The 24,167-nt window shown below is 38.6% G+C and overlaps 3 protein-coding genes across 14 annotated transcripts in view; 1 reads left to right on the top strand and 2 right to left on the bottom strand.

Moving 5' to 3' along the window:
• Nucleotides 1-3,241, top strand: part of LOC126999829 (beta-1,4-glucuronyltransferase 1-like) — a 22,681-nt gene extending 19,440 nt beyond the window's left edge. For all 5 annotated transcript variants that reach the window (XM_050862854.1, XM_050862852.1, XM_050862851.1 and 2 more), the window contains 3 exons: nt 1-1,026; nt 1,238-1,363; nt 1,571-3,241. The exon at nt 1-1,026 is cut by the window's left edge and continues 15 nt beyond it. In XM_050862854.1, coding sequence (XP_050718811.1) covers nt 37-1,026; nt 1,238-1,363; nt 1,571-1,783 — 1,329 coding nt within the window. In that variant the 5' untranslated portion in view covers nt 1-36 and the 3' untranslated portion in view covers nt 1,784-3,241. The remainder of the gene's footprint in view (nt 1,027-1,237; nt 1,364-1,570) is intronic.
• Nucleotides 3,242-3,628: 387 nt separating this feature from the next.
• LOC126999830 (RNA polymerase II transcriptional coactivator-like) lies at nt 3,629-9,744 on the bottom strand. Its single transcript, XM_050862856.1, has 4 exons — nt 9,577-9,744; nt 5,784-5,890; nt 4,515-4,707; nt 3,629-3,877 (listed from the first exon to the last, which is right to left on the bottom strand). Exons 2-4 carry the CDS (start codon nt 5,862-5,864, stop codon nt 3,798-3,800), a joined length of 354 nt encoding a protein of 117 aa, XP_050718813.1. The 5' UTR covers nt 5,865-5,890; nt 9,577-9,744; the 3' UTR covers nt 3,629-3,797.
• A 3,465-nt stretch (nt 9,745-13,209) lies between these two features.
• Nucleotides 13,210-24,167, bottom strand: part of LOC126999826 (E3 ubiquitin-protein ligase HECTD1-like) — a 110,269-nt gene continuing 99,311 nt past the window's right edge. For 7 of the 8 annotated variants that reach the window (XM_050862843.1, XM_050862845.1, XM_050862846.1 and 4 more), the window contains 11 exons: nt 20,311-20,507; nt 20,021-20,170; nt 19,680-19,800; nt 19,037-19,277; nt 18,548-18,771; nt 18,240-18,325; nt 17,962-18,095; nt 17,681-17,834; nt 16,803-17,386; nt 15,693-16,383; nt 13,210-15,572 (listed from right to left, as the gene is read on the bottom strand). In XM_050862843.1, the coding sequence (XP_050718800.1) occupies nt 15,435-15,572; nt 15,693-16,383; nt 16,803-17,386; nt 17,681-17,834; nt 17,962-18,095; nt 18,240-18,325; nt 18,548-18,771; nt 19,037-19,277; nt 19,680-19,800; nt 20,021-20,170; nt 20,311-20,507 (2,720 nt within the window). In that variant the 3' untranslated portion in view covers nt 13,210-15,434. The remainder of the gene's footprint in view (nt 15,573-15,692; nt 16,384-16,802; nt 17,387-17,680; nt 17,835-17,961; nt 18,096-18,239; nt 18,326-18,547; nt 18,772-19,036; nt 19,278-19,679; nt 19,801-20,020; nt 20,171-20,310; nt 20,508-24,167) is intronic. The other variant, XM_050862840.1, reaches the window with a different exon arrangement.

Here is a 24,167-nt window from a genome sequence, read left to right as displayed (position 1 = left end):
GAGCAAGATAAATGGTGGGCGTGTGGACAGCTCTGCATGGCGTGGACGCGATCGTGGCGGCGGTGGCAGCGGTGGGCGTGTGTCGGGGCAGCGGTGGTGGTGGGCGCCTGGCTGCTGCTGGCTGCCCCGTGTGCACTGCTGACCTGCCCACCGCGTGATCCAGAGGAAGCCACCGCCGCCACTCAACATCCTCATGCAGACAGGGAAGCCGCCCTACTTGCATGCTCAACTCTGTCTTTCGTGCCTGCGGACCACCATCAGCAGCAGCCCCAGGGCACCCCACAGCTGGGTAACAGCAGTCCGTATGCAGTGTTGCATGACTGGCTTCCGGCCTCACGTACCTTTGGCCTCAATGAGTCAGTCACATACACAACACACACCACCCCTGAAATGATCAGCCATGTCGGAGAGCTAGCAGCCCGCTGGTCGGGGCCTCTCTCTGTGGCCGTATTTGTTCCTCATACAGACTTCTGCCTGGCTGCTGCTCGAGTGTCTTACCTCCGCGCCTGTGGTCGTGCCGAGGTGAGGGAGCAGGTCTCGTGGCACTTCTTCTGGCCCCGTGACTCTCCTCCAGCAGCAGACTGGCACTTGGTTGTGGATGAGAAGACGTGTGATTGCAATGCAGCGGAGAGTACTGCATCAATTAAGAGCTTCCGCACAGATGAAGGCCTCCCTTATCCTGTCAATGTGGCCCGTAACGTTGCTCGCTCAGCAGCGCCTACTTGGTATGTGCTGCCCTCAGATGTGGAGCTCTACCCATCAGAGGGATTGGCCCAGCAGTTCCTAAACATGATATCACGTATGGCAGAGGGACTTGAGGTACGGGCAGCCTCTGTGTGGCCTCGAGTGTATGTGGTACCAGTGTTTGAGGTGGCCAGCGTTGTGCCAGCAAGCAAGGAGGAGCTGCTTCAACAGTACCACCACCATGATGCCGTCTACTTTCACCGCCACGTGTGTGCTCACTGCCAGCGTTTTCCTGCCATTGCCGAGTGGGTTATGCACCCCGGTACACCAGGTACTGTAAAGGTACATCAGCTGAGTATGCTATGATTAAGGTCTTACTTTCCTGCCCCAGGGCACCCTTCAAAAGGGAAATTTGTAGTCTGCAGGTGATCCACCACTGCATAGTCATTGCTATATTAATTTTCTCTAAATATGCAAAATAGTTTTATTGATTCGTTACTTCCACCAAGCATATTCCATAAGGCATAAGTGAAAGGGACCAATTCCTTTCCAGACCTTCTCTGTTGTGAAGCGCGAGTTCCCCTACCACCGCTGGGAGCCCATCTACATATGCACCAAACAAGAACCGCTCTATGATGAAAGGCTGTCCTGGGAGGGGCTCCAGGATAAGATGACTCAGGTAGATGTAAAACGGTATTAATTAGACAACTATATACTGTATAAAAATTGTTCATCAGGCCGAACAGCATGCTTCCAGCATGACACACAACCCACTTTCCTTGTATTTTGTAAATTCAGAGTACATACTCTCATTTCTATATATTTTCAACTTAGATTGTGAAACAACCATTGCATTACTATATAACCCTTCTGCCTCTCCTTCCAGATGCATGAGCTGTGTCTTCAGGAGTACCACTTGGTGATCCTGGACAGGGCCTTTCTAGTCCACGCACCTGGCATTAAGCGTAGAAACAAGGGTAAGAGCAAGGATGAGGCATGGCGGGAACCCTTCGTAAACAAAAACTCCAAAGTCTATGATGAGATCATGGAAGAAATGCAAAAGAAGTACGGCCACAGTGAAAAATGCCGCCGCCACTGACCACTCAGCGTCGCCATAAGACTGATGCTTCCTATGATGGACTTAATGCAATACAGAGTGACAAGATTATTTTTCCACTATATGTGATGAAATTAATGCGGGTAACAGAGGTGCTTAACCTATGGTGTTGTGCTCAGTTTCTGAACTTCACATGCAATGGCTTTTCCTAATAATCTTAGGTATTACTTTCCGATTGTGACGTTCTCTCAGCATCCCATAATCACCAAGCAAGTTATATCAATACTCATGACACATCAAACCATGATTTTGTTATCAATGAAAGGCAACTACATGGAGAACTAAAGATGTATGTCTTTGCCTGATGTTGCACTTCTGTTACAACCCTGAAGTCCCTGTAAAATGTGCCCATTGTGCATCGGTTGCTTGTGCTGGTGGTGACTTGTTCCACGTTAAGTTTGATTAATATTTAGCACATGGATATATTAAGATTAATAATTTTCTATCACTTGTTAATTGATGTTTCCTTCTGAAATCACACATCATTCCACCCAGCATCCCATCCATTATTTTTCTATTGTTCTAAAACTGGTTTCATATATCCATTAACACTTTCATGCGATGCCTACACTACTTAAGGATACAAAATAATTTAATGTGAATCACCCTCTTTTCCACAAGAGGAGACCTTTCTGGTGAAAAATATGAGTAATAATACATTTCCTTTGTTGGCACTTGGGAAGGGAATAATTGTTGAGAGCATGTATTTTAATATAAAAGGACACCATACTTAAGGTCTCGTATCCTTTCAGCTCACTACAAGCCCCTGTTCTATCTTAATTGACGAATGTGCACTGCCACTATCACCGTCATAATCCCATACAAAGTTATCTCCTTTTTATGCCGAGTACCTGCAAAAGGATTGGGTCATTAAAGCTTTAGATTAGGAAAAATTTTAAAGTTTCTTCCAACATGCTAAAACATGAAGCTAACATTTCTAAAGTTAAGCAGTCTAGTTGCTATGAGCAGACATTAGTTTAGCCTCCCACTCTGGGATGAAATTATCCATTGCAACATTAGTAACTGCAGCTTAAATTAGGTACTGATTATCCATTTCATCTTAGAGTAGAGGTGATACCAAAACTTACTGGCTTGAGGCAATAGAGTGCACAGCCACATGGCTCCACTAAACTTATTGTACCACACAAAGTGCACCTTCTATGAAAGGTTCATTAGCATCTGCATAGTTAATCTGATAAGTGACAACTAGACAGCATGTTGGCATTATTTGTCAAGTGACCTTAGAATCATCGCACAAGGCTGTTATGTATGTAGATAGAGCAAATTGCATGGCAAGATGCAGCTGACACTCATCACTCCTATCAGTCTTCTCTTTATCACAAATTTAACGTTTCTCTTGGAAGCCTTTTACATCATGCCACTGCAGTACCTTAGGTTAAAGTGTTACCAAGTCTCAACGAAATAGAATTAACAAGTTAGTGGATGTTTCTTATTACTCCTGCGAGCAATCAACCTATTCAGAAACCTTAACTACTTATTACACCTCATTAGCTACTAACTACACTTCAAATATTATAGAAAGGCCCTTGCATTCTACACACTAAGACAAGGGAGAAGCACAAATATACCTGCCGTTTGGTTTAGACTCAAAACTGCACATATACAAAAGATAAATTATACTTTGCAGTCTACTTTATGCCTCATCACTAGCTTCTGATTTCCCATTAAACAGAACTAGATCAAAGTTTCCCTTAACACCATGATGAACATTGTTTAGTGTCCATATGAGGTCCACAGAAAATACAAGGAATCTAATGTGCAACCCAATCATATATAACAACACTGGGATACCTAAGAGAACACAAATCAGATACAAAATCTTTATTGAACCAAATTACCAAGAATCACATTGGTTTGTGAATGATGAGAAATAGCCATTTGTTTTTCTTAACATAAAGTCACAGCAATACATTGCTTATAATTAAATACGACAAAACTTGACAAATTTATTTGGTGTTTAGCTGCCCAAGGCAATTTACATCTCTTGAATCACTTCATCAATGTCGGGCATCAGGGACTTCAGCTTGTTAAACTGGACTGCACTCAGTGAGATACCTGAAAAAGAGATGGACATAAGATTCCCTCAGAAAAGCTCTTACTAGTCTCTGTCTCTCATACTCTAAGCAAAAATAATTTAGGAGCCTCATCACAACCTTTATCATGAGTTACATCCACTTAAACTACATCACAACAATACAAAATACAGAAAGGCAATAGATAGCATATATATATATATATATATATATATATATATATATATATATATATATATATATATATATATATATATATATATATATATATATATATATATATATATATATATATATATATATATATATATATATATATATATATATATCATATATATATATATATATATATATATATATATAAATGGAACTATAAGCAGGAAAATGATAATGTGAGGAAGTCAGGTAAGAGTGAGGGAAAACCTTGGGGGAAGATCAAATTAATAATAACAATAATTACTAATTTTCTAATGTGCCAATTCTTTCAAAGAACTTCTCATAAATCACATTATTCCTCTCAGGAATCTCTTCTCTCAAAATGTGAATCTTAGCTGCTCCCACATGAATAACAAGTTGCTATAAGTATGATGTTACAAGACACATACCCATTGCTTAGCTATGCAACAACTGAAAAGGACTGTGAAAGTTGTGTGCCTCACCTTTTTTACCAGGATGGTACTTTCCATCCTTCTCATAATATTCACGGATGTCAATGATCAGCTTGCCACGGAATTCTCGGATGCTAACACGGCGGTTGCGTTCCAGCTCAAAGTAAGTCTCTCCAAGATCATTCTTCAGCCTCTTTGAACTGGAACCTTCAGCCTTGGACTTCTTTGGAGCAGGCTCATTCCTCTGAAAAGTGCAAATACATAATCTATAAGTGCATGTATAAAAAAAATATATATATATATATATATATTTTTATATATATATATATATATATATATATATATATATATATATATATATCAGGGTTATTTTCATTGAAATCAAATGATTTTAATCAAGTGATTTAAATCAAAATTAAATATATGTATTTAAGAAGTAAAATATCTAATGATTTAAATTATATATATATATATATATATATATATATATATATATATATATATATATATATATATATATATATATATATATATATATATATATATATATATATATATATATATATATATATATATATATATATATATATATATATATATATATATATATATATATATATATATATATATATATATATATATATATATATATATATATATATATATATATATATATATATATATATATATATATATATATATATATATATATATATATATATATATATATATATATATATATATATATATATATATATATATATATATATATATATATATATATATATATATATATATATATATATATATATATATATATATATATATGATCCTGTAGCAAATAAGGCACCAGAGGATCATCGCCATCTCTTACAAGAAAAATATTCAAAAGCATAAAGAAAATTAAAATATTAGTCCTACTTATGATTTTTATGTGAAAAACTCATCTTGGGTAATGTACATATATTAAACTATGGTTCCATTTAACAACGGCCAAGTTTAATACAAGAAAATGGCCTCATAAGACAAACAAATAACCAGTGGAAACAAACAAGGATTACTGGGAAAAAAATCATTAAATAAAAAAAAAACTTATTTAAATCAAATTTGATTTTTTTTGAGAGAGAGAGAGAGAGAGAGAGAGAGAGAGAGAGAGAGAGAGAGAGAGAGAGAGAGAGAGAGAGAGAGAGAGAGAGAGAGAGAGCATTTATATGGAAAGTAAAATAATACTGTATTAACCCCAAGCTAAAATGTTAGAGCCAATACATCACTTCCCTACGTGCTCTCAAGTCCCTCCAACACCTTAGCACCAACACTCACGTCTTCAGGTCCAGAGTCAGAATCAGACTCGGACTCAGAGTCAGACTTGGGCCTCTTCTCTTGCTTCTTGTGCTTACCCATCTTGATCAGTCTTGGTTTGACTAATTCTGTGAAAAAAAGAGTATTTAGTGAAAGTATTCTGAAGTGTGCAGATGAAAATTTTATTTTATTAATATCTATTTACTTTGGGGCAATTTCTACCACCTTGCTTAAACTAATTTTTAGTATTTAAAGAGGACATGAAAAAATATCACAGAAACAAGTAACTTGCAACAAATGGTACGAAGAAAAGCTGAAGAGCATGTAAAGATCAATCAGAAAAAATGGTGTTGACAGACCGAGTGAAATTGGTGAAAGACTGAAGTAATATCCTATTTTCACAGTTAAGATGCAAACACTCATGGCCTCTTTCTTACAGGCATGATGGTAAGGAACAGCTCTTACATCCACCAGTAACTAAACCAGATATTACAGTCAATAACTGGCATGTGTATCCGTGGTGCAGTAGTTAGCATGCCTAACTATGAATCTGTGGGCCTGAATTCAAATCCCAGCCTGGGAAGTTGGTGCACAGACCGCCCAGCTATTCATTCTCCCTTTCATGATGGTCGATGAATGGGTACCTGGGGAAACCTTGGGAAGATAAACTGTGGTAACCCGGATGTAACACTGGCCCTGTGTCCCAGTGTAATGGGTTCCTAATTACCGTGGACTAAAGGGCCAATGTTACAGAGATGAGCACCGAGGCTACAAGCAGCTATAGTGTAACTCCCAACTTTGCTTTTACGATGCAGGCATTACTACTTACAAAGGCAACCTATCATTTTTTTCTTATCCCAATGTAAAGCAAACTTACAGTATCATCAAACTAGGGATTACACTGACTCTTATTAACAAAATGTACGTTTCAGTAAGATATTACAGACATCCACATCACCTCTTTTTTTCACTTGAGTTACATTAGCTACGTGGCAGCCAATCACGGCGCAGAACTTGTCAGTTTGCCTCTGCCTTGGCCACTGGCGTTGCGACTCCGCGCAATGTTCTTAGTTTTCTAAAAATATTTGAAATTCTACAAGGCCTACCTGTTTTCTTTGTAGCATTGCCATCCTTGAGTCATTATCTATAACATTTACTCTATAACACAAGATGACAAATTATTTTTTCTCATAGATATCATGTGATGAAGATTTTTTTTTTATACAATAAAAACTAGTTTATATATCTATTTATATCCAAGTTAACAGTGTACTTTTTTTTTTTTTTTTTTCACATAATCCTTGACACTTTAGGCACCATACATGTTCAATGGTGAAACTGCATTAAGTTGATATTTCATGTGATATTGAGGTAAAGAAATATTTTTTTCATGCATCTCATAGCACTGCAAGGCAGTGTGAGTGCAGAGTGAGCTTCCTGAGCCAAGCAAACTCAACTTTTTCAGCTCAGTGATTGGCTGCCATTTGGCCAGTCAAAATTGAAGAACATGAGGTGCGGCCGCCTGTAATATCCTATTGAAACAGACTATAGAACCACCATGTATCAGCCCAGTGGCAGATCACTGACATGCTTTGTGGTCTATGGTCCCTCTCAACATGTCCCCTTGAAACTAACTTAAGAATTTTTACAAAAGCGCATCGCCTCCCCTGGCGGCGGCCGCGGCGACACTGCAGCCGCCGCAGCCGCAAAATAGCTCACAGAGGGTTTAGGGTCGGGGAGCATATTTAACCCATGGGCGTCAGCTATGGGAAAGCCATGAAGTGGCCGAGAATCGGCAACATTACACTGCATTTTGAGACTAAGAAAAGAGCATGGAACGTATATCAGAGTACTCTTCTCGTAACTATAAAGCCGTTAAAAATATTTACTTTTACTCAAACTCAATTCTTTTTGGGTGGTGTTTGTTACAAAATAAACAGTCTCGTGACACGTGGCATCTAGCCGAGTCGCTTGTTGTCTACTTTAGAGAATTTGACAAGTGATTACTGTATGGATAGCTAATTCAGTCTGCCATGACCTTACAACACCACCTGACATATAAGCCCACCTCAAGATCAATCAACCACCACAATGACCCAGTTCATGCATGGTGGGTTGCTCTATGTCGCCACCGCCTACAATTAGCTCAAATTAGGCGTTTTGAGCCGAGCCCAAAACTGCGTCCGCCGTTTCAGCGGACCGACTCGCAGGAGCCCAAAAATGGGTCCACCGACGCTGCTGGGTTAAACTACTCCAACTGAACTTTACGACCTACTAACGGGGGGGCTGTGCCCCCTCGACCCCCCATATATATATAGATATATATATATATATATATATATATATATATATATATATATATATATATGTGACTTATTTCAGCGAGAAGGTATTTCTTGCAACACCGGCTGCACCGTCGCCAGAGGAGGCGACGCGCTTCTGTAAACATTATCCCCTATTTTCAAGAGTAAAAAAAAAGTCCTTGCATTGGATTTTCAAAGCGTTTCCATAACTGCTGAAGGTTTGTAGAAAAGATATATGAAGAGCTACTGATATAAGGTAGGTAATGAGATACTGGCACGGTCCTAAAACGAATCTTAACCAGATCGCCAAATTAGAGATTACACACTCCGGTTAATGCAATCTACAGCTTTAAAAGTAACTACAAGCACCACCTCACAGCCCTGTCACCCTTGCCATGTGCACCTTGAAACAGAATAAAGGAAAAATTAAGAGATCATCATATTAGGGATTACACAGACTCCAGTTAATGAAATCCACGTCTTTAAAAGTAACTACAGGCACCACCTTACGGCCCCGTCACCCTTGCCTTGTGAACCTTGAAACAGAATAAAGGAAGAATTGAAAAAGATCATCAAATTAGGGATTACACAGACTCCAATTAATGCAATGTACAGCTTTAAAGGTAACTAAAAATAACACCTAACCACCATGTCACCCTTGCAATGATATGAGGCCTCGTTCACCTAGAAACAGAATAAAGGAAGAATTGAAAAGGACCGTCAAATTGGGGATTATACAGACTCCAATTAATGCAATATACGGCTTTAAAGGTAACTAAAAAAATAACACCTTACAGCCCTGTCACCATTGCCTTGTGAACCTTGAAACCACCTTGAAACAGAATAAAGAAGAATTAAAAGAGATCGTCAAATTAGGGATTACACAGACTCCAGTTAATACAATATATGGCTTTAAAGGTAACTAAAAATAACACCTAATGGCCCTGTCACCCTTGCCTTATGAACCTTGAAACCACCTTGAAACAGAATAAAGAATAATTAAAAGAGGTCGTCAAATTAGGGATTACACAGATTCCAGTTACTGCAATATACGGCTTTAAAGGTAACTAAAAATAACACCTAACGGCCCTGTCACCCTTGCCTTGTGCACCTTGGAACATCACCTTGAAAGAATAAAGAATTAAAAAAGATCGTCATGTTAGGGATTACAGAGACTCCAGTTAATGCAATCCACGTCTTTAAAATTAACTACAAGCACCACCTTACAGCCCTGTCACCCTTACCTTGTGAACCTTGAAACCACCTTGAAACAAAATAAAGGAAAAATTTAAGAGATCGTCATGTTAGAGGTTACAGAGACTCCAGTTAATGCAATCCACGTCTTTAAGAGTAACTACAAGCACCACCTTAATCCCCAGTCACCCTTCCAAAGACATGCCTTGTGCGCCTTGAAATTTACCGCCAAACGAGCAGAACGTCAAGCCGCCCCTCTGTTCCCTTTGCCGCCCCTCCACCATTACCACACACCCCAGGCACCTGTCCATACTTACAACTCTGCCTCTAGTCGCCGCGGAAGGTGCTGCCGCGGAGAAGGTCAGCACAGGGGCAGCAGGAGGGTCGTGCTGAGTGGTGCTGAGGCGCGCTGAGGGACAGAGGCTGTGCTGGCGGGTGGTGGTGGTCGTCTGCGCGGCCGCTGCTCTCAGTGTTACCAGGTAAACGCTGAACAACGCTGCCAGACTATCGTACTCAGAGCTTCGTTTTTACCGGTTTCCTGACGCCTAACTATTGCCATGAAACACCAATACTTAACCATTTTATCGATACCTCTATATAAAACCAGTTAAAGGGGTGAAGGAGACAGTTTGGGGGTTGGAAATCGGCAATTGTAAGAGTCTGAGCACGACCATCTGGCAACGTTGACGCAGAACCTTACTAAAAACACCGTATTTTCCTAATTATATATATGTCAATAGTTTTATAACATCCTATTCTGTATACTACCTACACTATGTACTGCCTGGGGGAAGGGATGGCATGCTCCTCCCTAGCTTCTCCTTTGTGAAAATTAACAATAAGCTTATCAAATCAATTTTCTCTCAATCAATTTTGTCTCTTCTTTTCCCCTCATAGGCTCATACTGTTAAGAAAGCCCATTTTTTGTTTGTTTGGGGCCGATAGCTTTCACATCTTCGGAGTTTTTTTAGGAATTATCTGATTAATTACGTGTAGCTAGGGTGCATGTCTCCCGATACGTTTCATCTTATACTGTCTAAATATTGTTCACCTACAAATATTTTCTTCTACATACATCACTTCCTAAAAAAGCACATCATTTGTAGTAATTAAAACATCCAATATCGTTTACTAATCTCCAAAACATGGAATCATTGTCTGTTGTCTTCGCAGCGGGTAAAAACTAGTTTAGCCGTTTCTTGAGCCGTCATCACCCAAAGGCCATGTGGGGATAGCGTTAAAAAAATGCGACTGGCTAGCTGAAAACAGAGGAATAGCAACAATTCGACCATAATAACGCCAAGGTAGCAGCACTTTCGAACATTTAGCCTCAGTGAGCCTCTATGTAGCGCCCATGAAACGGCTAAACTAATGTCATCTGCGCCGCGGGACGAAGCCAGTGTTACCACCTCCAGGCCGCCCCAGGCATCTCCCCTCACAACAAGAATATAAAAAAAAATTATACTGTAAAGAAAGCAGCTCAAGACTGGATTCATGCAGTCCTTTAATTTTTTTTTATTACGGATGTGGATTCTAGATGCGAACGTGAACTAGAGAAATGTGACTGACTGACTGACTGAGAAGTGAGAGAAGAAATACAAAGGTCGATCGTCTTGCTCCTCCATTAACATCAGTTGCCTGTGGTATTTTGCTCCGATAATCAAAAAGCCAGTTGACCTTTGTATTTCCTCTCTCACTTCTCACATTTGGACGGACTGGACCTCCTATAAAGAGAAAATATATATTGATCTACATATAAGCAATATCACCCTTCATCACTTCTTCCCCTTGAGAGAGATAGAGAGAGAGAGAGATTTACATAGATAGATGTAAATCTCTCTCTCAAGGCAATGTGCAGTGCCGAGTGATCATTAAGCTTCCCGGAACCCAAGTGATCATGAGGCTTCGCGGTACCAGGTACCGATACCGGGTACCGGTACTGGTACCGCGAAGAATCGATTCCTCGCTGTACCCAGTACCGGTACCTGGTACCGCGAAGCCTCATGATCACTTGGGTTCCGGGAAGCTTAATGATCACTCGGCACTGCACATTGCCGCTAGTACCGGTACCGTTAGGATCTTAGTGACGCTCGGCGCTCGCCCGCCTCCATGTGGTATGGGCCCTGTGTGTAGACGCTGAGTCACTGCCCCGCTGACCGTCTCCCCAAGTTCTCACCATTTTGTCCTGCTTTCCGTTTCCATCACAGCTCCCGTTTCCATTATTTTATTATTTGATTTATTTATTGGAGTTACTGGATAATTTTTCATGTCCGATTCTTTTTCTTTTTTAGGTTGCTAATAAATATTTTTATTGTTATTAGACTATATGATCGAGTAGTCGAGTACCCATATCACCGAGATATCCACTCACTGAGTGGTGATCTCTCTCTCTCTCTCTCTCTCTCTCTCTCAATGAAGTGAATATTTATTTTTTCGATAAAAAAAATAGCATGTATAGTTATTATGGATGTACTCGATCATAGTATAATAACAATATTTATTAGCAACCTAAAAAAAAAATCGGACATGAAGAATTATCAATAAATCCAATAAATAAATCCGAGCAACTGGTACCGGTACCGTACCGTTTAGCTGGTACCGTTAGTACCGGTACCTGCCCACCCCTAATTTCCGCTTCTCACTTCCTATTGACTGGATCATCTCTCCGCCCTCCCCTCCTTCCAGTCTTTTTCTTCTTGCCTTCTTTCTTCCTTTATCATAATTGCTTGCTCTCCAACACATTTGTTTACAGCAAAGGAAGCAGCTTAAGGGAAAAACCACACAGACACACACACACAGAGGAAGGCAGACGCCAGACGAGAGAGAGGCGGCCCGGGTATGGAGTGGACCGTGTGGCGCAGATTAGAAGCGGAGTTTTTGGGGGATTAACCAATCACAGCAAAATGACAGCTGTCGCCTACCAGAGGATTTGAGCAGAGTCTGAACTCAGCCTGTTGAGGTGGCCTAGGTTTTACTGGAGGGAACTTACAGCATGGTAGAAACGTCTCGGGTTCATGGCCTCCATGGTTTGAAGGGAAAGCAAAGATGGCAGAAAGAAAAATGGTGAAAACAAGAAACGGGGGAGAATGAATGAGGAGAGAGGGATATACAAAGAGGATTACATATATTGAGAATGAAGGTGGGGAAAATAAATTAGAGGAAAGTGCAAATGAACAATAAGAAAACTCAAATTCCCTCCTGCGATATTCCCTCACAGCACACTCATGCCTTACCTTCTCACCTGATAGGCTTCCCCATCACATTCTTACCAAATGCATTACCACGAAGGATTCTTAGAAGCTAATTCATTCATCCTTGCATCACCTTTATAGTAGAAGTAAGATGAAGAGTGAAGGAAGGTGTGATTTTTTTTATACCTTCATATGAACTTAATTATTATTGATATTACTAAGGTATTCTGATTCACAGTTTTTTTAAGAAGCTATGGAGAGGTATTGCACTGTTTTATTTGAACAGACAACAGGATCTACAGTGCCACCCTCAGTGTGCTCTGCCTATATGCAAGTTTTGACTCTCTCTTTTTTATTATATACGTGTCTCCCATTTAAAATCATTCTATAGTATTTCCAAGTAGTCGAGTGGAGGATGAAGAAATAAGGTCATTTCAATTCCATTCCCAAGTCATCTCAATCCAGCTGGGGGATTATTGACTGTATTTACATGACTTTCATTCAATAGCATCTTTAGAATTGAAAGATTTTGTGGCTGAAGCAGATAATGCCCAAAATGTGGAAGAGTGCCTGTAAAGTTCCTGTGAATACTGGCAACGAATTTCAAGTAAAAAAACACTATACTCTCATTTTCTACTCTTTAAGGGAAAAAATAACTGCTTTAAAATACAAAAAGAAAATAGTAGTTTCAATTTGTATTATTTCCTCCCAAACTATTTTCTGTGACATACAAGTGGCAAAGTAATGAGATTATAAATATCAACCTAGAGAAGCCTATATAGCTTTTTATTTACTTCAATTAAAAAGTTTGGTGCTTTGGAACTGTGGGAGTCAAACCATACATTGAGAAGTATGTACTATCAAAGGTCCACTGATATGACCAATGAAATCAGCAGCATAATTTTCTACTTCATCTATATATGCTGATAATTTTCTACATGTTTATTAATGCAATATAAAGATGGAGGTGACATTTAAGGCACTACATGATCATTGCTGTTGTTTTCACGTGACAAGTTCTTGAGCTGAGACTGGAAATGGAAGCTACACACTAAAACGGCCTGATAACAGTGGCCAGACAGTGCTAACCTATCAGGAAAAACTTCTCTTCAAATCCTGAATATTTATTGGTTACATTGATATATGACTAACAGTGGCATGCCTGTTTTTTTTATTTTTTTATTACAGTATATACATGTTGCTTTCTATGCAATGCCTTCACACCAGTATCACAGAAAGACATAAGCTAATAGTGACAACATAACACAACTGGCCATGGTGAGCCTACACATGATTACTACATGTTAGGACAAAAAAAATGGAGGAAAAATAAAGGCAATTACAAGTTTTTACATATTTCATACACTGGGTCAATAGGAAAATTAACTTTTTGATAGTCACAATATTTATATAGGTACCAACAGTTTTGTGGCCCAAAAAATATCCTATTTTGTCTAAATTACTGACTGGATGTCATATATATATATATATATATATATATATATATATATATATATATATATATATATATATATATATATATATATATATATATATATATATATATATATATACACACACATAAACTTAGCAATATTGTAAACTACTACAGCTTTAGACAATAAAGATCTCTGAATCAACCAGTTAGAAAAGTAAACACATTTTTTTTCTCATTTCCACAATTAAGCTTAAAAAATGTCAAGCTATGGATAAAGGACACTTCCTGAATACTTTAAATTCTCTTGACAACACCGAAACCTGTACTTTTCAAATTGTATTTTGATATCATAAACTCCTCAAACATTATGTGATGAACATAATTTGCACTTAAGATAATTTTTGAAGGTCTGATTTCCTTCATGGTCAAGAGCCTAATAACACAATAACGCACATACATTACACATAGTGTAACATACTTTTTCCAAATACCTGACTCAGTACTTCAGACATTCTGATTGAAATTTTTCAGTAATTAAAATGAATTTCCATATTTTTATGATGGGAAAAATAATTCCATATGTTTATGTAAGTATGTAAATATGTATGTACCATATCTACTGGCATATACAGCCTACTTTTTCCAAACCACTCAGAAAATCACTTATGTCCTGTAGGCACAAGGACGGCTTGGCGTTGGTGGCAAGTGGTGGTTTTGAAGCTGTAATACGACCCAAATAAACTGCATTATTCCCTTACTAAACTGCTTCCCAGATTACTTTATAGTTATTAGCAATTTTTCTCAGGTAACAAATGTAAATATTACTTTCTTATTATAAAATAACACCAGTCAGGGAAAAAAGTCAGTGACAACATGTGACCAGACACACAAGAAAACTGGTGGTTGCTTGTACATCACATGTGTAGCATCCCATTAGCAGGAAAAAAATTCTGCAAAGCTGCTTCCCAGATTATTTTAGATATTAGTGAAAATTTTCCATGTTTACAATACATTCCAATTGTATTATCATGACATGAAATACCACTAGTCAGAAAGAAAATTCAGTGATGATGCAAGACAGTGAATGTAAAGAAACTGGTGGCCACTTGTACACCCAATGGCAGGCTGTTAGCTCCAGTGCCACTGCACACAGCACCTTCCATGCACCACCAGCCACTGGTGAGCTCATCGGTCTGTGGGGTGTGGAATGGATGATGATGTCATATGTCTTGTCTTAAATGATCTATGACATTTCCAGTAAAAAGAAAAAAATACCAGCAAAATTTTGAGTGTGCCTTATATACCAAAAATATGGTTGTGTGTGTGTGTGTGTGTGTGTGTGTGTGTGTGTGTGTGATATATATATATATATATATATATATATATATATATATATATATATATATATATATATATATATATATATATATATATATATATATATATATATATATATATATAATAGTTATGAATAATAATTTATTCACATTTTAGATTTTTCCAGTACATATTTCTTCTGACTCTATCATACATATTGCCACATACATTAATTAAGATGGAAGCCCTTCTCCCGTGTTGCTGCAAGGAGCCTCTCTTTCATTATCTTCTCTGATGAGTAATCTGGCAATTTAAGGTAATGGACACATGTGTTGACTGATGGGTATGACCCATCTCCAGCATCCACCTGAAAATAGGAAATATTGATGATTTTTTTAATTTTTTGTTTAAATATTTTCAAAAGTTTGTTCCCCTACATGTCCCTGAATGACACCAATATCAATCAGAATAGCTTATAAACACTTACCTTGCGCACCACGGTGAGTCGGGGATGCAGGTTAGCAAGGCCTCCTGGAGGCAAGGAAGAGCAGCCTGTTGTGAACTGCAGGAAAGCCTTGCGTTCCTCTGCAGTAAGGCCAACCAAAATATTCACAAGTCTCAAGAACCCTGGTGAGTCTCTAGTGTATCCCAGTTTGGGTTCAGTATATGCTAGAATATCCTCACGGCCCCAAACAGGGGCTTGGTCACCGCACAACATTAGTCTCAGTTCATCTGGGCTAAAGGCACCCAATTTTTTCAAGGGGAACACCTGAGAGAAACCTGCACGGAAAGCCTCCAACTGCCGTCTTATGCCTGCCTCCAATGCCCAGGTCTGAGTGAGATCTATGTAGTCCTCCACATTAGCAAGCGTGACTTCTTGGTCTGCACCTCCAGACCGTAACTCCACTGCACTATAACCAACATGCTTGGAAGGAGCAGCATACTGCATAGTGAGACACAAATCTTCTAATCTGATTGCTGGCTGCTCAGCTCCCTTTGCATCTGGGGCAGATGGGAGGGCCAAGTTGAGGAGCTGAAGTCGGCGGTCGTCTTCTGAGAGGATTGTGTCACTGAGAATCTGTTGCTTTATGGTCACAAGGGCTTTGAGCTGCTGCAAAAACTTTCCTCTCCCAGGGTCAACCTCACAGAGATCTTCAAGTGTCAGCAGTCCACTGAACCTGTTGAAAAAAAAAAAAAATAATAATAAATAAATAAACAAATAAACAAATAAATAAAAAATAAAAAATAAAAATAAATCATAATACAATATTTTTTTATGCTTTTATTTTCTAAAGAATATATATATATATATATATATATATATATATATATATATATATATATATATATATATATATATATATATATATATATATATATATATATATATATATATATATATACCAACACATGGAGTGGCAGCTAGTAGACAAAATGAAAAAGGGGAATGAAGGGAAGAAGGGGAAAGACAAGGAAGGGAAGGGAGAAAGGGGAATGGAAGAGAGAGGGAGGGAAAGAGGAGGATTTTGTCTCATGGAAATTATACTGAGTTGCCACCTAAAGTTACTGTTCCTGAGAAGCCAGTGATTCTACTTACCACGGCTGAATGTCTGAGACGCGATACTTGGGAGGATCCAACTCCAGCTCCTTCTCACTCTCTTCACTGATGATGGAGGAGGTCATGAGGTCTTCTTCCATCGGCAAGGAGTTGAATCCCCCTCGTGGCTTGATGGAGCTGCCTGCTATGCCCCGGTCCTTTACATTTGCAAACTCACCATGACACATGAGCTTGAGGAAAGGTCGTGACAATGGCAGGTCTACTAGCCTGTTATCTTGTAAAGTCTTGGCTAAAAATATGCCCAAGAAGTGGAATAGCTCAACAACTTTATCACAAATACTGCTGTCCTGGGGTAGTGGGGAGGGAAAGAGGCCTCCCTGGCGACATATATAATAACCAGGTGGTCTCTTCTGCAGGTCCACAGTTCCACTTCCTCCATCAAGAGCTGGAGGTGTTATGGGGTCAGCTGTCTGGTCATCACATAGCCACATGGCAAGGTCAGCTCGCTGCAGCTCACCAGCAACAAGAGCATAAAACTCAAGCGTAGGACCCAGGCCAGTCCCTTCCTCTTCACGGAACTCAACCTCAAGTATGGATTTGCGACTGGCATGCACTCTCATCACCTGTAAAGGCAGTAATATGAGTCAGACATTTTGTAAGTAAAAGTACAGCAGCTTATTTCTTAAGTGGTGAGCAGATACTTTCACAATGGCCTTTTAATTGCATGGTGGTTAAATGACTAAAACCTCAGGTATCTGTGGAAGCTGGCTCTTAGCTGATAAATCCCTGAATTAATTTTTGATTCTTGATTACTTTGTGAATGTGCATATTTTGGAACTTCAAGCAAAATCCTGCCATTTCATAAACACAAAAACTTAAAGTAACAAATGAAACCCTTAAATACTGAGTCACTTTACCTGCTGAGCCCACTGAAGGAGGTCTGGGCCACGAGGAACAGTCACGCGCTCATGCTTGAGGCGGCCAACACGATACTCGTGAGGGTCATCTCTTCTCAGGCCGCCGCGACGCTCCACACTGGCATCTCTCTGACTTTGCAACCAAACTAATGATCTGAAACAAAAATGATACCACATAAAGACATACTGACGTTTCAGATGTTTCCTTTGATACTTATGTGCTAAAAAGGCACTTTAGGCCACTACATATTCCTCAATAACAATAGCACAGCTTACTATACCTCTCAGGGCCAAATGCTGTGCAGTTAAAGTAAAGATGTCTGGTTTCAAATGGGAAGAGCATTGGCGTTGCATAAGTGAGGTCTTCACACCAGGAGGGCAGCGCACCACAAGCCAAAACAACTGCTTCCCCAACCTGTCAAATAACATGAAGAAGAATTGATTGTGTGTTAAATGTGTGCAAAAGCAAAGGAGAAACAAAGAGAGAGATGAAAATCCTAGTTTACTGGATTTAAAATTGTTTGATGAGAACCTACAAATGCTGAAAATTAGCACAAACCTGCTGAACAAGTTTATTTCCAACTTTCTTTGATTCAAATTCTTCCCTCCGAACTCCAAATGCATCCACAGCTTGAATAGATTTGTCTGAAACACAAATTGAAATATTTGTAATTAAAAACAAGTATATATACAAAGTCAAGAGAAAGGATATCAGAAGACGATCATTTCCAGATTCCTCTCCATTCATGTTATTTTTGAAGTTTTATTTCAGTACAAATTTTAATACTAAGGACAATCTATTTTGGATATTTCATGTAACTGCATATAATCAGCCTTTCAAGAGCAAAGTGTCTACATCACTCCTACCTTGCAGTGCCTTGTCCTCATGGGCCAGGATATAGAGTTGGCGCAAGAGCTGCAGGACATCCTCCACTGAGGGGTCGCCAGTGGTAAAGGTGGCTGGAGCTTGGGTTGGGCCACCGCCAGCTTCAGTCAAAATGTTGGTTCGAGAGTTGCGTCTATTTAGAAGTTGTACGCCAGGAGATTCTCCCTCACTATTCTCATCTTCTCGGGCTTCTCCATATATTAATCTGGGTAGAAGTTACAATAAATTTTCGTTTATCATTGTAAAATTGTTACTGTGAGCATTTTGAATACTCACATGTACTCAGTCTTTTTACTGGGCATATAAATTATAACATTTTGTTCATTCATGTACCTGGATCCACATTGTTGAATGTCCTTCTGTGACTCAATTGTACTGCTTTAATGACATGGATTTATCTCTACATGAAAAATGCTTTTGCATGAGTGTTACAAATTCAACTGTCACCTTATTTTTTCAGCAATACTTACGTGTATGTTGGTTCCCAAATTCGTCTTAATCTCTCTTGTCGAGAGGGGAAGTTTGCAGCATGAACTAAGGTTTGGACGGCAGTGAAAATAGTGGAGCTCTTCTTAGTAATTGGGACATCGACATCAGGAATACCAGGCAGGTTGGGGCCACGCAGGGTAAGGGTAAGGCGCGGTCCACTCACAACCTCACTTGGTGTGTCACACAGCTGATCTTCACTGCCTGGTGCTGGAATCTCCAGATCTGACAAATGAAAAATTAATGAAGATGACTTTGTGAAGAGTATATGAGGGGAGAAATGAGTGAGGGTGTCAGGCAGAGGCCACCAGTGAAATGGATCAATTGCATGGACATATATATGAGAGAGTTAGTAAGTGATGAAATGAGTGTGCTGAGAGTGAGTGCCAAAACAGGGATGTTGAAGATGTTTCTGCCATGGTGAACCCCTGGAGGGAACAGTGTCAGAGATGGGTAGACAGACTATGAATAAGTATATTTGTGTCAGTAAAAATCAACATTGTAAATTAAGGACTGAAGTACATAAGTGAACCTTTATTGGTAGTTGTTTTTTACATGACGAATAATAATTATCATGAGGGCACTGAACAGGCACGTCAGCTTAAAAATGTGAAAAAGGAAACCCACCCTGAGTCTGGTTGACATTGGTGCGACCTGGTCTGGGGTCAAACGCAGGAATGAGTGCTGGGAACTGCCGCTTGATAACAAAATCATCATCCCATCCTCTTCTCTTTCCATTTCGTACCTGCTGTAGATATAAGGTTCACAGATTAGACAGAGTAAGTTATAGACTGTTAGTAAGCTATGACAGTTCAACAGGTCAGTAGGAATACATTACAGGTGTCCTCTTACTGTTCCTTCACTGTTACTTGGAATAGATGGAAGCGTATCATTGGCCATCTAACCTAAAGAGAAATTATGGAAAAACCTGACGATAAACTGAAGATGATAATGATGATGACCCTTACTGTTACTTCATAGCACTCCTCCTCCTCTTCATAGTCTTCATCATCTTCATCATTATCGTCATCATCATTCTCATCCTCGTCTGGGTCAGGAAGCTCATCATCAGTCAGTTCAGCCAAGAGAGTACTTGCCCGACAACTCTCCAGGAAATCCTAAAGAAAAGTAAACAATTAACACACAAAGTTCAAGGAAGATGGAAAAATGTAATCATTAAAAAGAATGTCAGCAACTGGTCGATATTATTAGGATACAAATCACCATACCTTAAAAAATCCTGAACTTCTTTACTCACCTCAAGACTGACCTGCTCAGAGTCACTTGATGTGGAGGTAAGACTCATCGTGAGGCCGTGAGGGAAGGAAGAGAGGTTTGTGGAGGGTTGGTTTGGTGTCGAGGTGGCAGCAACTCCTGTGGCTGTGGTGGAAGTGGTTGATGTTGTGCCTGAGGTGAGGGTTGGGTAGCTCTGGGCTGTGCTCAATGGACCAGGTCCTGCATACCAAATATAACAGCTACACCTTAGAATGAAGTAACTAAGGTATTTCCAGTAAACCTAATTAAAGCTTCTCCTTACTCAGAGCACACAGACAGAACTTTAGGTACTTAGGATGAGTCTCTCCATTCATCTCCATTCATCTAAAAGCACTCACAACTCACAACAACTCTTCACATTAAATAAATAACAATAGAAAAGGATGAAAAAATAAATATATAAATAAATATCTACATCAATGCATGTGTATTTACCTAGTTGTATTTATTGAAAATAAATAAATAAATAATAATAATAATAAAAAAAATTATATATATGATATATATATATATATATATATATATATATATATATATATATATATATATATATATATATATATATATATATATATATATATATATGCACATAAATAAATATCTATATCTATGCATGTGTGTGTGTGTGTGTGTGTGTGTGTGTGTGTGTGTGTGTGTGTAAGTAATTCACCATGGTCTGATCACGCTCTGGGCTCAATATCCCCAGCCCTGCCTGAATGAGCTTGATGCTCAGGTGAAAGATGTGTATGGCTGACACAATGGCAAGACACAACCCCTGACTGACACCCGGTAACCAATCACTGCTGTGTGGGCAGGGGGCACAGTTTAAGGAGACTGTCCATTCATCTCCACTCCACCTATTTATAGGAACTGAACCCAGAACCACTTGGTTGCTAGGAGATTGAGCATGTGTGTTTTTGTGTGTCTTTTTCAAGTCAATATATTCTCGATATAATGAATGGCATTTTCTGATGGTTTTGAAATAATTATTCTACTATAGCTTGTGAACCTATAAGAAAACAGAAAAAGTTACACACTTATTAGATATCACTCATGGCAAAAAAAATTTACCCCATTCTGAAAGTATTAATTAGAAGGCTTTGTTTTCCAAAATATTTTGGCATGTAGAGATAGCAAAGAATACTAACAATTAATCAAAGTAGGAGGAGCAAATGAAGTACCATGAATGAGAGTGGCAGGGGACAGAAACAAATGGAAACAGTCGTGGGAGGCTTATGTCCTGCAAAGGAATGATACAGGCTGCTACTGACGATGATGATGATGAATGACAGTGAATCCAGACTGAGCTGCTGCAAGGTAAAGCAGCCAGAGGGAGGCAAATCATCGCTGACACGGTGATAAACACCAGCTAGATGGGGTCACATGCAAAATAGTAGAATATAAGAGACACCTCACTTATTATAAAGGTACCAGGTAAGTAACTCATTGTTTACCACCAGTCAGGAGTCTAGGAGCAGCCTCTCCCAAGGGAAGAGTGCAGAATGAGGGTTCCATTTGTTCCTACCACAGCCAAAACACAGAGAGGGAGCTACCTACCAGAGCACTACCATAAAACACTAAAACCAACATTAAAAAACAATAATAAATGAAGTAGAAAAGTTTATCATAGTTGCCATTAATAAAAAAATAGAAAAATAATCCCCCAACTGTAAGAAACTGAAGAAATGTAGCCTGCTATGATGTCCAAGACTAAGCAATAATGTCATATACACAGCTTTCTTATCAGTGATGCGGTCTAGATATTTGAGTCTCAGCATTTCAGCAAGTCCATCTGATGTAAAATTTTCCTTTCACTCTTTTACACTACCAGAGCCTTACACTTTAAAGAAAATTACCTTCAATGCCTCTATCATCTAAAAAAAAAAAAAAAATAATAATAATAACAAAATAAATCAATAAAATTAATTGGATTTGAATAGTGACTTTCATTATAGTAGCCATCAATGAAACTGAAACACTTGGGAAGAAGAGGAAGAAATTTGGACAAACATCTGCCTGACGAGCACTAATCTTGCCTGTGGGGGAGAGGAAGTGAATCTAATGAACAGATGCATTGAAAATATCGAGTAACACTCGACAACTCAACAAAATACTTAATTGAAGAATGTGTAAAACAAGAATAAGGTTCACAAGGAAGTACTAACACCTGAGATTATTCTGAATAAATTGAAAAAGTACTGTCAATCATTACGTGTAAATATCTATATATGTTAAACACAAGATATTAATAACATAAAAGCTACATTGTCCATCACTATGGCTCAATACTACAAAAGCTAAAAAAAAAAAAAATAATAATAATAATAATAATCTGGAAGCCTACAGGAATATACTCACTGTAACCTAATGACCTTTCAAACAACACCCTCTAAGCCAAGTACAAAAAATCCATGGCACTGACCACTGCCATGTTTTGGACCTCATGTGGGTGCACAGTCATGCCCAAACCCTTTTTCCTGTCTAATGCTACAAACAACTTTCAGCCACACCATACCGCCAATGCCTTCTTCCTTATCCACAATGGGGGGAAAACTCCATCTTTGGGTAATGTTTCTACAGAAGCTAATAAATTACTATGAGATCTATCTATGAGATAAAAAGTAAATGAGGATTCCTAGTATTCTGCAAGTATCACAAAAAACTAAAAATACTAATTGTTAAAATAGTAATAACATGATTCTGCTGAAATATTTCGAGTTGCATGCTTTTTAAACTTTTCCAGTTGTTGTTTCATGAATAATACTAGGGGAAAAAACTGAACAGCTTTAGTTCACGTCCTCCTATCAAACTTAACATAACATTTATCTCTATCACATTTAAAGTGAAATCCACAAGGATGACATAGAAAAAAAAACTTTCCTCAAGAGCTACAATACTGCCGGTTTAAACTCAGGCTTCTCTACGATAAAAATGATCCCCGAGCCTCTACAGTGTATGCTAAAATCCTCTACGGTTTACTCATCACTAACCTTCACAGCATGAGTGGTAGTGGCCCGCAGTGACCAACATGTAATTATTCAAGATGGTACTGCAATATTATTAAGGAGGCCTATGTTTGTCAATGTGTTTGCCCAGACAAAAGTATATTATTTTGTGGCCTCTGCTGTGTGTGACAAATGTTGCTTTATCAAAATATATGTTTATCTAAAAAGTCCCAGTCTGTTGTTGGTTAGGTTATGACCACAAGCCACTATTGTACTTACCCCTCAAGTCTTGTAAGCCAAAAATTTCAAAACTCTAAGGTGTGGTCAAAGAACAGTAAACTTCCTAAAACAACATCTTTGTGAAAAAAGCCAATAAAGTTAAAAGTACTTTGGAGCAAATAAGATTCAAACTGTTCATTTGACATGTTAAAAGTTACTGGACTGAATGACAAGGGTGCCTGCAAGACTTGTTCACGATAAGTCGCTACGCCCACCACCACAACATACTGTCAGAGCACCATCATTGCAAAAGAAGACAGCAAGAGTGTTAGTTAAAGCAGTGTGCTACATCTACCATTCAAGTGTTCATTTCAGTGTGGAACATAACCAAATGCAGCTTCAGCATTAGCATGCAACAATTTTTTGGCCGTGTCAAATTTTTGGCGGTGTATTTCAGAATCTTTCTAGTTGGTTAATAATGTGTTTCTCTATGTATTCAAAGAAATTCCTCTGACAGTTTTCCTTCCTGTACCCCTAAACCATGATGATAGTCTCAAGACAAAAAAATAAAGGGATGCCAGCAAAGTATTAGATAGACACATGATAACTGCTATCTTTGCCTGCAATATTATAAAACCTGTTTGGTGGCCAACATTTTCTATGCTGAATACTAAAT

The sequence above is a fragment of the Eriocheir sinensis genome, chromosome 17 (genome assembly GCF_024679095.1).
Source record: "Eriocheir sinensis breed Jianghai 21 chromosome 17, ASM2467909v1, whole genome shotgun sequence".
In the NCBI taxonomy this organism is placed as follows: Eukaryota; Metazoa; Arthropoda; class Malacostraca; order Decapoda; family Varunidae; genus Eriocheir; species Eriocheir sinensis.
The sequence above is the reverse complement of the archived record's forward strand: the minus strand, read 5'-3'. Positions and strand labels throughout refer to the sequence as shown.